At 35.6% G+C, this 15,840-nt stretch overlaps 1 protein-coding gene across 1 annotated transcript; it reads left to right on the top strand.

The window, feature by feature from the left end:
• The first annotated feature begins 1,539 nt into the window (after positions 1 to 1,539).
• LOC128991985 (large subunit GTPase 1 homolog) lies at positions 1,540 to 15,838 on the top strand. Its single transcript, XM_054415308.1, has 12 exons — positions 1,540 to 1,790; positions 3,609 to 3,731; positions 4,172 to 4,296; positions 5,951 to 6,124; positions 9,700 to 9,952; positions 10,760 to 10,856; positions 11,139 to 11,350; positions 11,634 to 11,753; positions 12,358 to 12,505; positions 13,111 to 13,310; positions 14,675 to 14,781; positions 15,649 to 15,838. The coding sequence occupies exons 1-12, from the start codon at positions 1,698 to 1,700 to the stop codon at positions 15,764 to 15,766; spliced, it is 1,770 nt and encodes a 589-aa protein (XP_054271283.1). The 5' UTR covers positions 1,540 to 1,697; the 3' UTR covers positions 15,767 to 15,838.
• The last annotated feature ends 2 nt before the right edge of the window (positions 15,839 to 15,840 follow it).

The raw sequence follows: 15,840 nt of genomic DNA, 5'->3' as shown, positions 1-15,840 counted from the left end.
CTTTTTTGAGCCAACATTTTTTGGTGCACCATAATCGATAACCAGAAAAATCTACACAGCAAGACAAAATAAGGTTAGGAGAACTAAAAGAGGAAACACTATATGTGTTCCATTTAGTTGCACGGAAACTTTTACACAAAGTATTTCTAACGAATTGGAGAAAAATATATATGGAGAATAAATTAAATAGCCTTCTAAAGTCAGAAACCCTTAAATAAAATACTGCATCCACAGATAGAAGATTGTAATTCATTCTACAATTATCGCGTATTTAAAAATTAAATTGTAATTACTATAGCTTTTACTTTGGACAAACTATAAACTTTGTTAAACATTTCAAAAGCCACACATCTGCATCGCATGGAGACCACCGCGCCCACCGGACTTGGATAAGAAACCGGAAAGATCAAATTAAATGTCAGACAACACTTGTTACAAAACGGCTACTAACATTAGTGAGGAAAATCTATGTATTTTAAAGAATTTTAAGAAAGGAGATGTGACAAATGCTTAGGAACACATTTTATCTAAAAAAAAAAATCTTCGGTGAATCACATTCATGAAACCATCTCATACATATGGCAATAAACTTAATCAGGTCCTCGATGTAGGAAGTGGCGAAGGAAGAAGTAAAGGCGAAAAGTGCAGAGTATGGGCACGCTTTGGAGCAGTTATGTATCTAAAATATTAAAATGCAATGGGAAGGGAGGGAAACAGGTCCACTACGTAGGAAAGTGGTGACGAATCAGGTAGTAAATAAAGGCCAGCAGTGCGGTGTGTGGGAACCGTCTGTGGCAGCTAGATTAATGTATCTACAATCTTAAAATGCTCTAGGAAGGGAGGGAAACAGGTCCACGACGTAGGAAGTGGTGAAGGAAGTAGTAAAGGCTAAATTTGCTGAGTGTGGGAACGCGCTTTGGGACAGTTAGATTAATGTATTGACAATCCGAAAATGCCATGGGAAGGGAGGGAAACAAGTTCACGACGTGACGTAGGAAGTGGTGGAGGAAGTCGTAAAGGATATCAGTTCTGAGTGTGGGAACATTTGTATTTTGTATCATATGCATATGTATAAACATTTGTTTTCATTGATTGCTTTAAAAAACCATTAAACATGATTGCTCCGCTCAACTGGCTTTCACTGCTATGAAAGCAATCCTAGTTATTATTTGCCATTAAAAACTAAAACCGTTTGCTTGTAGTACACATTACGTCGGATCCCATGTTTCCCTAATTGAGAATAAACAATGGTTAAGGAAAGTAGCTGGGCTTAATATAGAATCAACAAATACGGATATATCATGTAGTATAAAAAATGAAGGCAATAACACAATATTCCAGTTTAAGGATAATATTAATGTTTAACCAATGCGTAAATGCATCACGGAAATGTTCAATAGTCAATGATCAATGCTGCTCATCTTCTCTTGACTTTATTGTTTTTATCTACATCATCTGATTCAGCAGAAAAAAAAGTCACTCAGCAGTCAGCACAGCAGAAAGCAGAAGCAGAAGAGAGAGAAGCAGCACGGCACATGTTTGTCATTGTCAGTCAGAGCAGAGGTTCATTTAGTTGTCAGTCTTTTATGTCTGCGTTTTTAGGTTCAGTTTTTCAGTTTTGACTAAGCAATCAAAATATTATCATTAAGGATAAAGAAATTCGTGATTGATACAAGTAATTTAAAAACACACTTGCAATGGGAAAGAAAAAACAAAACGATGGTTCTTTAGGTAGATCTCTAATTAGGGATAGGTTTGGCTCAAGACATAAAAATCACAATTCATCAATGGTAAGTATTGTTACAATTGATGTATAGTTGTGTTTCTTTTAGTATTTTTTTATGGATCGTGGTGCATAGCCCAGTTAAAAAACTGTACCCATTAATGCTAACAGTTCTTGGTAGTCTGTTATTAGCGAATTTCCCTATAGGGAAGTAGCTATTACCGTAGGAGGCACGGTAAGACCTAGACCCGGGACCGATTTACTTTTTCATTTTGATGTCCCCAGAGGCCAAAAACACCATTCGTTCAAATTTTTATATATGTATATATATATAGACTTATATATATATATATATATATATACGTCCGTGAACGCGATAACTTGAGTAATTTTTGTCCGATTTTGATGAAATTTGGTTTAAAGGTGTAAAGCGGGATAAACTTGAATGAGTTCGCGAACCAGCACGATCGGACCATGGGAACGGGGCTTTACGGGGGGTTTTATGGGGTAAAAATTGGTTTTTCTCCCTTTTGACCCTCAAAACACAAAATTTCCCGATTTCTCTTTAGACCTTTTTAAAGAGCTTAAAAAAACAAATAATTTAGTATATAAAAGTATTTTTGTTCGATTATTAGTAACAGAGAAAATTGAAAAAATTCTAAATTTAAAATTCCCGGCCATTTTATTGTTATGGAGAATATTGTCAAATGTTGTAGTTTGCTTGTTTATGGATATATTTCGATCAAACTTGGCAAAATTATTTATTTTGTACTAAGCTATCAATATTTTACTCAAAAACACACTTAATTAGTTTCCTTGTAGCAGCAAACCTAGGTACTCGTTAAACCTAATGTTATTAAAATATATTTAACTGAAAATCAATTCGGACAAATGGAAATTCGCTTAGTCGGCAGGTTTGCTGCGGCGGGGGTATTATTACCTTCCCATGAACCGCAACATTTTAATGTTTAATCCTTAGGCCTAGGTAAGTTACTATGATCAGCTTTGAATAAATTATTTGTTACTTACTATACTGACTACACATAATAATTATAACCTTACTTAACCTAAGGGTGGACTATGTTTTAGGTTAGGTTAGGAAGATTTTCTTATTTAAACTAAATAGGTCCACAATTTAATTTGGAAGTAAATTTAACTTATCGGTATACAGTAGAGTCCCACAAACTCGGCACTCGATAACCCGGCAGTCTGGATAACTCGGTTATCACCTGGCTCAGAAAATTAGTAATATTTTGAGTCCAAGTTAACACGTTGGGTGCTGATGACGGGAATTCCCGCCATTGCTTAGCATTGAAATAAATGCAATTTTCATGTTCAAACATGTCAACGGCACTTTAAGTGTTAAACATGGACTCAAGCCAGCTCAAATAAAAGGTACCAAGGATTTTTTGTACTATATATGATGACTTAATACTGACTTGTAATATAAAAAAAGGAAGGTTAAAAAGCTTAAAAATTTTATTGTCCTTATTTTTAACCCTATTTCCCGATAACCTGGCATTTTACAAACTTGGCACCCTTCCAGTCCACATTACGCCGAGTTTGCGGGACTCTACTGTACTACGTACCGTAAGTAGCCTAGGCCTATTTAGGGTACACTTCCATATCTGTTGGCACAAACAACTGAATGAGTAATATTGATTATTCGATTGTTCAATTCGATATATTGATCGATATTACTCATTCCGTTGTTTGTGCCAACAGATATGGAAGTGTACCCCCTATTTGAGCTAATAATAAGTAAGTTATTACAAGTAATTTAGGCTCAGCATCGTTATTTTTACAAGTAATATCGTTTCAAAATTATGATTTTGATTTTATGTATAACAACGCTATTTACTTAAGTTACTTGTGTTTTTGACAGTTGCACACTTCAGAGCTCAATGACGGATATGACTGGGGCCGGCTAAATCTGCAGTCTGTGACGGAGGAAAGTTCTTTTCAAGAGTTTCTATCAACAGCTGAATTGGCAGGCACAGAGTTTCAGGTGGAGTTACTCTCTTTTAATAACTTAATCTCCTTAATTAACTTAATAATCATTTTACGCTACATTATACAACTGCTTCTTTTATCAACTTGTTTCGGTCTGTTAACCAACTACACTTAAGTGTAGTTTTTTAAATGTTAGGTACCTACTAGGCCTATACGCTAGAAACTAACACTGAATTTGGAATATTTTATACCTAAATGAAAATTTAACCTTACCCTAGGGTATTCCTTATTATTAATTGTTTGAATATGCTTGGCAATATACATGCAATCATTTAACTTAGGCCTACTTGGAACCCATAACTTAAAACAAACTCCCAAAAACATAAAACGTAATTTCTTAATTTTATCTTAGCATATCTGAAAATATTTTATGATTTGAATGCATTTAGCATTAAGTATTTTATAATTCAATGATGAAATTAATTTGTTTTTCAGGCAGAAAAACTGAATATTAAGTTTGTAAATCCAGCTGTTGGGATTGGACTGCTTTCTGTTGACGAGAAGAAGAAAGTGGAAAAGAAACATTCAGATTTAAAGAACATGTTGAAAATTCCTCGAAGGTAAATTGGTATAAAGTGTTTGATATTCCTAAAATAATGAGACGAGTGTGCGAAGCTTCGAATGTTAAGCTTTTAGCGAATTTCCCTATAGGGAAGTAGCTATTACCGTAGGTCTCATGGTAAGACTTAGGCCCGGGACCGATTTACTTTTTCATTTTAATGTCCCCAGAGGCCAAAAACACCATTCGTTCAAATTTTTATATATGTATATATATATATATATATATATAGGTATATATATATATATATAGATTTATATATATATATATGTGTCCGTGAACACGATAACTTGAGTAATTTTTATCCGATTTTGATGAAATTTGGTTTGAAGGTGTAAGGCGGGATAAACTTGAATGAGTTCGCGATCCAGCATGATCGGACCATGGGAACAGGGTTTTATGGGGGGTTTTATGGGGTAAAAATTGGTTTTTCTCACTTTTTACCCTCAAAACACAAAATTTCCTAATTTTTCTCTAAACCTTCTTAAAGAGCTTAAAAAAACAAAAAATTCAGTATATCAAAGTGTTTTTGTACGGTTATTGGTTACGGATAAAACTAAAAAAATTGTAAATTTAAAATTCCCATGTTATTCTTATGGAGAATATTGTAAAATGTTGTAGTTTGCTTGTTTATGGATATATTTTGATCAAACTTGGCAAATTTATTTATTTTATAGTAAGCTATCAATATTTTACTAAAAACACACTACTTTATTAGTTTCCTTGTAGCAGCAAACCTAGGTACTCGTTAAACCTAATGTTATTTAAATAGATCAATTGAAAATCAATTCGGCCAAATGGAAATTCGCTTAGACGGCAGGTTTGCTGCGGCGGGGGTATTTTTTATATTGAATACCAACAGATTAACCATGGCTCAATGTTTTCAAAGAAAAAGTTTTAGGTTTGATGTTAGAGATAAAAAAAAATAATAACAAGTGTAATGAGTCAGTTCATAAGTAGGCCTAATCAACACAGCTCACAACCCCAAGTTTTACAAGTTTTTGAAACTTAGTACAAACATGACTACAAGAAAAAACTGATATTAAAGACTGTAAATCGTTTTTCACTAGCCTATCCATATTTTGTAACCGACCAGAAATCTCTGAGGTGAGGTGGTCTTGTTGTCCTCGGTGTTGTGGCATATCTCCCAGTACATTGACATTTTACATTACCGGTATTTATTGGGGTGCCTCTAAAATTTTATATATGCAGACAATTTGATCAGACTCAAGTTTAGAAATTAGTAACATTTGTACACCCATGGTAAATAATCTAAAATGCCGATGTATTGTAAACAATGAGACCAAATCGCCTTGGAACATTCTAGTTGTGTCCAACCTCGTTGAGGTTTGTCTGCATCTCTGTGCTTGGGGCCTACATCAGTAGTAGGTCCTGTCACCTGTTCCATTTACTCTTCTGATGATGGCAAACTGTAAGGAGGTTGGAAAATCTGACTTTTGTTATGTTTTGTCTGTGACGCTGTCAGACCCTGAAGACCAAATTGTAGTGTTAACTTTCTCTATATATTCAGTCTACTTTAAGTAGCCTAGAGGACCAAGGAATCCCAGAGGCTTTTTTTCACCCCAATTTTACTTTGTATACTACCAAGCAAGAATTATGTGATGATACCTTTAACTTATTTTTTTACTTTTTAGGCCCAAGTGGGACTCAAATATGACCCCAGAAGAACTTCAGACCAATGAGAAGACAGAGTTTCTTGAATGGAGGCGTAGACTAGCAACTCTGCAAGAAACGGAAGACTTGTTGCTCACTCCATATGAGAAAAACCTGGACTTTTGGCGTCAGCTCTGGAGGGTTGTTGAAAGAAGGTAAAAAAAGTCGAGGTTTAATTGTCGAAGAAGATATTGATCACATGGGGATATTATTGTCAGTCACGAGAATGGTTTAAAGAAGGTTGAATTAGGAATTTGTTATGTAGAGGTTATGTTTTTATCACGTTTGCTACCGAGCATCGCATATATGCGACACCACGATCATTGCCACGGACCGAGGTATACAATTTAATCTTACACTTAGGCCGGCTGTCACTTGGTTAACAGTACAAACAGACCACGGGCAAAAACCTGTTAAACAGCGATAATTTACTTTGTAATACACTGCAATCGTGTATGTAAATAATATAATCTTTTTTAGCGAATTTCCCATATAGGGAATAAGCTATTACCGTAGTACTCATGGTAAGACCTGGACCCGAGACAGATTTAATTTTTCATTTTGAGGTCCCTAGAGGCCAAAAACACCATCCGTTCAAATTCATATATATATATATATATTTATATATATATTTATATATATATTTACTAGCTGTAACCCGCGGGCTTTGCCCCGTTTAACTTCTTAATTTTCAAGATGATCTCGTTTGCATGGCTCAATCACGTCCTGGTTGAAGTTCGTTCGCTACGCTCACTCACCTTTAGGTTGGAGCTCGTTCGCTGCGCTCCCTTTCCTTCAGGTTAGCTCGTTCGCTACGCTCACTTGCCTTCAGGTTAGCTCGTTCGCTACGCTCACTCGCCTCCAGGTTGAAGTTCGTTCAATACGCTCACTCACCTTTTGGTTGCAAATTAGCTGTTGTCATAAATGTAAAAGAAATATTAGTGCTGCACCCTGTTGGTAATCCTTGTAACTTTAATGCTATTGAACATCATAGAACAGAACCAACTTGTTTAATTGAAACAGCTGTTAAGATTCATTAATTCCATTTCTCATAAGGTTAACATGGGAAACTCCAGAGCCACTGGGGCGGAGCCCGGAAGGATTTTTGGGATAAAAATATGCCTATATGTTAATCGGGAATATGATCTATCATCATGCCGAATTTCAGCCCGATCCGACCAGTATTTTTTGCGTTCACTTGTCACAAACATACATCCATCCATCCATACATCCATACATCTAAACTTTCACATTTATAATATTAGTAAGATATATATATTTATATATATATATATATATATGTGTCCGTTAGCGCGATAACTCGAGCAAAAATGATCCGATTTTGATGAAATTTGGTACAAACGTGTAAACTTACGTTTATTCGAACGAGTTCGCGATCCAGCATAATCGGACCATGGGAACGGGGGATTATGGGGGGTTTTATGGGGTAAAAATGGGTTTTTCCCATTTTTGAACCTAAAAACAAAAAATTTTGCGATTTCTTTCTAAACCATTTTGTAGAGCTTAAAAAAAGAAATAATTTAGTATATTGAAGCGCTGTTGTATGCCTAACGGTCACGGAGAAAATTCAAAAATAGTGTAATTGAAAATTCCCATGTTATTCTTATGGAGAAAATGAAAATTGTTGTAGTTTACTTGTTTATGGGTATATATTGATAAAATTTGGCAAATTTATTTATTTCATCCTATACTATTGACGTATGGTCAAAAAACACTTTTTACCTTCCCCGTAGCAGCAAACCTAAGCACTCGTTAAATCTAATGTTATTTAAATAGGGAATAATATGTCTTATTTATGGAAATATTTTAGTAAAAATGTAATCAGACGAGTTGAAATTCGCTTAGTCTGCAGGTTTGCTGCGGCGGGGGTATTTAATATTTTTGATAACCTTTTGTAATGTCGCATATTATAATAATGAAGACAATAGTGAAAATTATTATACTTTTCTTGAAATAGCCCAAACGCCACATATATGCGACAGTTCATTTTTATTATGTTTTGAGATGAAAGTAAGTAAAAAAAAAAAACAGATGATTAAGAACAGTTTATAATTGAACAAATATTTAAAAGCTACATAGGATAATGCAGCATACATACTGCATAATAGAGTGATGCAGAAAAGTAAAGACCAGTTTTTCCAACTATCATATGACGTCATTAACAATCATATCCACAGACCAAGCAACGCAGTTGTGCGTCAGACATACCTGTAGACCGCTGCAGAGAATTCAGTGCCTTCAAATAGACCGTTACAAAGATATAAGCCTTTTGATAAAATTGCAACACCGACAAAAATATGCGTCGTCAGTCTATTTTAATGTGCCTAGCCGTCTTATATATGGGACAGCAGTCTGTGGGTAGAAACCGGCCCTATATGAATGAAAAATTTGTTACTATTGCGGAAGCAAACGTTTAAATGCAGGGGTAAATTAATTATGTACTAGGGCCTATAGGCTATGAATGTTTTGAGTAAGGGGACACATTATGTTGTTTTTAGCGAATTTCCCATATAGGGAATAAGCTATTACCGTAGTACTCATGGTAAGACCTGGACCCGAGACCGATCTAATTTTTCATTTTGCGGTCCCTAGAGGCCAAAAACACCATCCGTTCAAATTCATATATATATATATATATTTATATATATATATATATATGTGTCCGTTAGCGCGATAACTCGAGCAAAAATCATCAGATTTTGATGAAATTTGGTACAAACGTGTAAACCTACGTTTATTCGAACGAGTTTGCGATCCAGCATAATCAGACCATGGGAACGGGGGATTATGGGGGGTTTTATGGGGTAAAAATGGGGTTTTCCCATTTTTGAACCTAAAAACAAAAAAATTTGCGATTTCTTTCTAAAACGTTTTGTAGAGCTTAAAAAAATAAATAATTTTGTATATTGAAGCGCTGTTGTATGCCTGACGGTCACGGAGAAAATTCAAAAATAGTGTAATTAAAAATTCCCATGTTATTCTTATGGAGAAAATGAAAATTGTTGTAGTTTACTTCTTTATGGGTATATATTGATAAAATTTGGCAAATTTATTTATTTCATCCTATACTATTGATGTATGGTCAAAAAACACTTTTTACCTTCCCCGTAGCAGCAAACCTAGAAGCACTTGTTAAATCTAATGTTATTTAAATAGGGAATAATATGTCTTATTTATGGAAATATTTTAGTAAAAATGTAATCAGACAAGTTGAAATTCGCTTAGTCTGCAGGATTGCTGCGGCAGGGGTATTTTTTCTTTCTTCTTTGTAGAGATCAGTTGTGCATTGAGTTAGGCCTACATGTGTTTTAAAGGGAATTGAAAACAAAGTTTACCTACCTCAGGTAGATAGGTTGGGGTTTGTTGAAGCAAAATTTTACTTTACTCAAAATTAAAAAGATATTGGTAAAGCAATCCTATGTAAAACTTTAAAATTTTAAATTATTTGAATTTATTTCATATAAAAAAAAAAACAGTATAAAACTATAGCCTATTTGATGGTAAAGCAACCTAAATTCTTCTGCATGAAAATGACATTGGGAATGCTCTAAACATAGGCTAATTTATTTACATAGGCCCTACATTGGTTAGTAGTAAATGTAATAAACATTGATTATGTATGTTTACCCTTTTACAAATGATTATACACTGTGTCATGTATAGAAGCCGTTCTACAAATATATGAGATTAATTCAAGCAATCTTCACAGTGATGTAGTGGCTCAAATCCTTGACGCTCGTAATCCGCTTCTCTTTCAATGTGAAGATCTTGAGCGTTATGTGAAGGAAGTTGACCCGAGAAAGTTAAACCTGTTGATCCTAAACAAAGCTGACTTCCTGACGCGAGCCCAGCGGCGTGCCTGGGCGAGACATTTCGACAACTGTCAGACAAGAGTTGCGTTCTTCTCGGCTACTTTGGCAGCCGAAGACACTATCCCGGAACAACCTGAGAGTGAAAGTGAGGTGAGTTTGAAAAATCACAGAATTTTGATACATACTGTAAATTTAAAACTGACTAAACAGGAGTAGGCTATTACAGTGTAGCAAATCAACAATCAATGTCATGTAAATTTTTTCAGCCTGTTAGGTTGTGAGGTACATCTGGTTATGGACCTGTGTGAGTAATATATCCAGTAAAGCAAAGGGTGAGCCGGTACAGTACAAGGGTGAACTGTACTGTTAAAAAGTAGTGGCAGGTACCGGTACCAGGATCAGAACCCGCGTTATCACTGCCTTGGGCCCGAAGTCCGTGGTGGACTGAGCCACCGAATCACCAAACACACGCTTAAAAACAATTCAAATACGGTATGAAAGCAATATAATTTTAATTAAAATAATATCTATTATATGTACATATATTCAGGTGAGTCTCATGATTTTTAATTGTGAATTTCATGAAAAAAGAATAAAGTTTGAGATTGAATAATTTATGATGTCCCACCTATTTTCCCTAGCACTAGGCCTGCTTAAACAATGGGCTAAAGCACGTCAATTTCCCCATTTAAAAGTAGACATACCAGTATTCTGTTTCATTAAAAATATTTTTCCCAAACCAGAGTCGTCTGATTTGTTTTAAAATAGGGTATATAGCTATAAAGTGATGTACAGTTTTGTTTTCCTAAAGGTTACAGAGAGTGCAAAGATAATTTTGTTCAAACACGGCTTTTATCTTTCAGATTTATAAGTGCTGTTCAGTATATGTTGAATATTCTTTCACCCTTTGTAGGTTTCCTATAGTATGATCCGTGTTAATATAAAAAAAATTTCCAGGATGAGTTTGATGAACCAGTGAATGAGAACGACAGCGAATATGAAACGGCTGATGAGGAAGAAATAATTGGAGAAGATGAAAGTTCAGTGTATGAAGGTAGGCTCAACTTTTTTGTTCTTTTTCCATAATATAATTATTTTGTTAAGGCTTGAATCAATTGTCACTTGTAAAGTAATTGTTCCAGATTGTATCAGGGGAATAAAAATAGGCAATGCACTCTTACACTGAAATCAAATTTTCCCAAATATAACTTGTAGGATCAATTTTTGTAAAAAGAAACATACAAGTAACTTTGAAACCAACTTATTACGCTTGTTCTATGTTCCATGAATATGTCAAAGAATATTTTCTTAATTATTTTGTTCACGCTGTCAAAAGGTAAGAACTCTTCGAAGCTGCTCGGTAGAGACGAGTTGATAGCGATGTTCAAACAGCTGTTGCCACAAGATGCTCCTCGTGTAATGGAACACGTCACCACGATCGGTCTGGTCGGATACCCCAACGTTGGGAAGAGTTCCACCATCAACTCCATTTTGCAAAACAAGAAGGTGTCTGTGTCCGCTACGCCTGGCAAGACGAAACACTTTCAGGTAAGGATTTTAACATTATTTTAGGGCAATCTAGGAAGCTTTGTTTCTAGTCAACGCAAACCTTTCTTGGTTGAAATGAAATTCTGTCAGAGACAGTTTAATATTATATTAACTATCTTGTGACAGTGACAGTATAGTTTTTACATTTTTTTACCAGGATGGATTATTTTCCACTCAGACAAGTCTACTTATCTCTACGACAATCCTTAAGAAATAATTGGAATGTTGACTAATTTCAAAAAGTTTTTAGAAGTTGACATCTAATTGTCATGAATAATTTCAGACGCTGTATGTGGATGCAGAGCTTATGCTGTGTGACTGCCCAGGACTGGTGATGCCTAGTTTCGTCACAACAAAAGCCGAGATGGTGCTCAGTGGGATATTACCTGTCGACCAAATGAAGGTAAAAACCCCCTACAGCAAACTTTCTAAGCAAATTTTCAATTGCCTAGTTGAATGTTTATTGTTTTGTGGTTTTTTTTTAGTTTAATTATTTTTACTTGGTCACTCTTTACTGTGGAAAATTGGGAGCTATGATAAGCATTCATCATCGTACTTCTGGTAGAGTAGGCTTGAGTTGAATTTGTAAACTTTTTACACCATTGATTTTCAACAAAATTACTCTGATTGGAATAATGACTAGCGTACATTTCATTAGAATATGTGTCCACTGTAAGTAGCATCAGTGTAGCGATTTGGTCTAGTGTTAGGGCGTTAGACTTAGGACCCTGAGATCCTGGGTTCAAATATTTAAATTTTTCCTCTAGATTCTAGCCTGGGATGATTTCCTAAATTACTTCACGTTAGAGGGGCAAATTATCACTTAGATAAAATCCGTTGGTGATTGTTGGGATTTATCCCAGGACCTCGGGGGCCAAAGCTCCGCCCTTTACCACTAGACCACTAGCCCCCTAACAATCCCGATGGATTTTGTCTTAGTGACAATGATGCAACCCTCTAGGCTTAGTGTGAAGTAATGTGTAAAAAAATTTAAGTATTGTTTGTAGGACCACGTACCACCAGTCAACATGTTGTGCTCACTCATACCCAGGCATGTGCTAGAGGGACACTACAGTCTCATGATACCCAAACCTCTGGAGGGGGAGGATGAGGATCGGCCACCTTCTGCGGAGGAGTTACTCAACGCTTACGGCTGTGAGTAGATCTGTCAGCAATACTCGTACTTTACTTGACTTTGTGTTTAAATTCTCAATCTGGTTTGTCAGTGTCTTGCAAGTCTTATCCATCCAGAGGAAAGAAAAATCTGAAGATCGGACAACTAGGTTAGCTGTTTTTGCCTGGTTGCGTCTACCATCTTTATTCTTTATTTTTACGTTTGAGTACTAAATTTGAATCACAATAATTTAAAAGGTACACAAAGAAAGTGGCTGATTGGGAATTATTTAGAAATATTACAGAGTTTAGCTAGTTTTACTTAGGAAATTAGAGCCCAGGAGCTAATAGTAAAAGGTCACAAAACATAACTCCGTATTGTTTTCTTATGAAGGACTTGTTCAGATAATAGGTCAAAGAGAAATGCCAGTTAGTTAATATTTAACTGTAGAGAAGAATTGTAACTGACAATTCTCAACTAGAATCATATAAACACAACCATTCTAGTGCTTGCCTGCAAATTTAAGGCAACCAAAGATAGATGCTCAGATTCCATTTTCATTTAGGTTATCAATTAATGATGCTGTATAACAAAAGATTAACGTGCTATATAACAAAGGTGTCCTAATAGCTGTATTTTGTAACAGATTCACGAGGTTTTATGACACAGAACGGCCAGCCAGACAATCCCCGGAGTGCTCGCTACGTTCTGAAAGACTTTCTCAACGGCCGGTTGTTGTACTGCCAAGCGCCTCCGGGTACGGATCAGCTGAAGTATCACACGTTTGCTGCGGCTAAGAAGAAACACATCGCCCCTCTCACACAGGCCGCCCATAGAGCCATCAGAGTAAGTTAACCTACAGTGAAATTAGTCTAGTTGTAATTACAGAGTAAATTTTGTCTAGTTGCCAAATATGGATAATTTATGGCTGACTCTAGTCGGGATTCTTAGTGACTTGATGGTGATAGTGTGAATGATTCAAGTTGTAGTTTATGAAATAAGAATTAATTTCGAACGTATTTTGTTCACACCATAATACCTTCTTCTTCTTCTTTCCTTCAAGGATTAGGCCTGTTCCCATCTCACAAAAATATCCTCACTCCCATCCCTTCCGAGGTCTTCCAACATCTCTCTTCCCTCTAGGGCTGTAATTAAAAATCTTCAGTGGAAACCTGCTCTCCGGCATTCTCTGAAGATGTTGTCCCCAGTTCTCTCGGTATTCTTCAATTTTGTCATTTAACTTATATATTCAGTCTATCATGTCTTAACCATAATACCTTTGACTATTAAAACAACTAGGCGTTCCATCCCCATTTTATAATCGTTGTCAATTTGTTTATCAAAATGGCCTAGTTAATGTAAACTGATATCTGTTCCATAAGCAAACTTTTTAACCAAGTAAAATTGATAGGACGACTTATTTAAGCTGTAGCATCTTTTATGCCACGTCAACTATCTCGGTAACAACAAATAAGATAGAAAATAGACCTATAGACACTAGCACAATCTGTATCTGGCAAACTCAACTACGTTGTTTTTTAATAAAAAATTTGTGACAGCTGGGACACATAGAGATGGGATGTCTTCTTTAGCATTCAAATTTAATGATAATAATAATCAAACCAATTCCTGCATGACGTTCATCACCCTCCTTACCACTTATGCTGTTATTTATCCTATCAACAATTAATGTGTCATGATTTAAGCTTTATTAACTAATCATTAATTGGAAACCTTTTTTCCCTTATTTTGCTTACATTTTTTTATGCCTTTTAGTGCATATTAAGTTTGATTGGGAAGGACTTATTGCCTGAGAGTTGAGGAGACAAAGTACAGGATAAGCAGGCTTAAAAATTGTAGAAATGCCACTTCACTAAATAAAACTCAAAGGAAAAACTGAATATTTTTTAGGCCACTGGCCCCTTTTTCAATTTTCTTTTTGTGTTGCTTTTGTGAAGTAAGATGCCTACAATGTTTAAGGTTAAGTCTGCTCATCCTGTCCTTTGTCTCCTTATTTGTAGCGGAGAGATATTTTCATGCTCTAGTTTTCCAAAATTAGATTTTCTAGCTCCACAACGTAATTGACCGCTGTTTCTTTGATTTGTTTTTCCACAGATAAATTACCTATTAATATGTTTCCATACAACCTATCAACACAAACAATACTTAAACTGAAAAACATCAAGTATGAAATATTGTGCTACTTTCAGGTAAATAAAGTGTCTGGAGAGGACCTTGACAAGGCATTCTTCAAACAAGCGTCTTTGGGAGCTCACACCAAGGGCATCAGCAAAGTGGGGAACAGTTCTGGTTCAAGGTAATGACTTTATCTACAGTTTTCTTTTAAAACAAATTCTTATCTATCAGAAGCTAAAACTTCACATTCGCAACGGATATCCAACATGTCCAAGCTTGTCGAAATTAAGAATATCTCAGATGTTAAGCATGTATTCATTACATGACACTTGATGATGCATACCACTTTCCCATGTGATTTGGGGTTTGTTATGCACTCTACAGATTTTAAATTATTGAAAGACCCATTTGAAATTTCATGAATTCAGACCTGGGGTTAAGTTAAGGCCCTTAATATTTACACAGAGGATACGCGTCCGGTAACCAGACGTGGATTAGGCGTCCGGTAACCAGACGTGGATTAGGCGTCCGGTAGGGGGTCCCGGAACGCCATTACCTTAATGATACAATGTTCATCCATCAGTGTTCGTGGTGTAGTGGATAGAGTGCTCGACTGATAAGCGTGAGGTCCCCGGTTCGAAACCCATCGGTAACTTTAACTTTTTGTCACAGATTTTGCTTTGAATGTAATTTCTTCTTAACTGTACATCTTTTGTTAGAATTTTTGGCATTTATAATTTTATGCTATGAAGAGAATTGGACCTTCATTTAATTTTTTTCACTATCAGGAAGTTTGGTTGGTTAGGTTAGGTTATGACAGTAACTGCCGGACGCCTAATCCACGTCCGGTTACCGGACGCGTATCCTCTGCGTAATATTTATCAACATGAAAAACTTGCAAATAAATTTTACTTTGTATAATCTAATCTTGATCAGTTGTCCTATTCTTTCTGGTTTTAGGACCTAAAGAACTGTTAGAACAGCCATTAAAAAAAAATGTATTTGTTGTATTGTAAGTGAAGTTTAACTTATTTTTCTTTGTTGTCAGCGTCTCTGGTTCCACAATGTCTCTTGCTTCAGCCGAGGACAAACCTTGGAAAAACCACAAAGAGAAACGCAACAAGAGAGAGAAGTTGAGGAGAGTTTATAGGCATCTAGATGTGTGAATTAACTTTTACGTCTTTGTATATATGATGTGTATTTTTTACTGTAAAAATAAAAAATATATTCTTAGCGTAGT

The sequence above is a fragment of the Macrosteles quadrilineatus genome, unplaced genomic scaffold (genome assembly GCF_028750875.1).
Source record: "Macrosteles quadrilineatus isolate MER2022 unplaced genomic scaffold, UCM_ALF_1.0 Scaffold_4__1_contigs__length_99947679, whole genome shotgun sequence".
Classification (NCBI taxonomy): domain Eukaryota; kingdom Metazoa; phylum Arthropoda; class Insecta; order Hemiptera; family Cicadellidae; genus Macrosteles; species Macrosteles quadrilineatus.
This window is presented reverse-complemented; position numbering and strand designations above follow the sequence as displayed.

Excerpts from the sequence above, each read along its gene's own strand:
- LOC128991985 (XM_054415308.1), top strand. The coding sequence starts at position 1,698 with ATGGGAAAGAAAAAACAAAACGATGGTTCTTTAGGTAGATCTCTAATT. Across the intron at positions 4,297-5,950 it reads ATGTTGAAAATTCCTCGAAG|GCCCAAGTGGGACTCAAATA; the intron begins GTAAATTGGTAT and ends TTTACTTTTTAG. Across the intron at positions 12,506-13,110 it reads GTTACTCAACGCTTACGGCT|ATTCACGAGGTTTTATGACA; the intron begins GTGAGTAGATCT and ends ATTTTGTAACAG.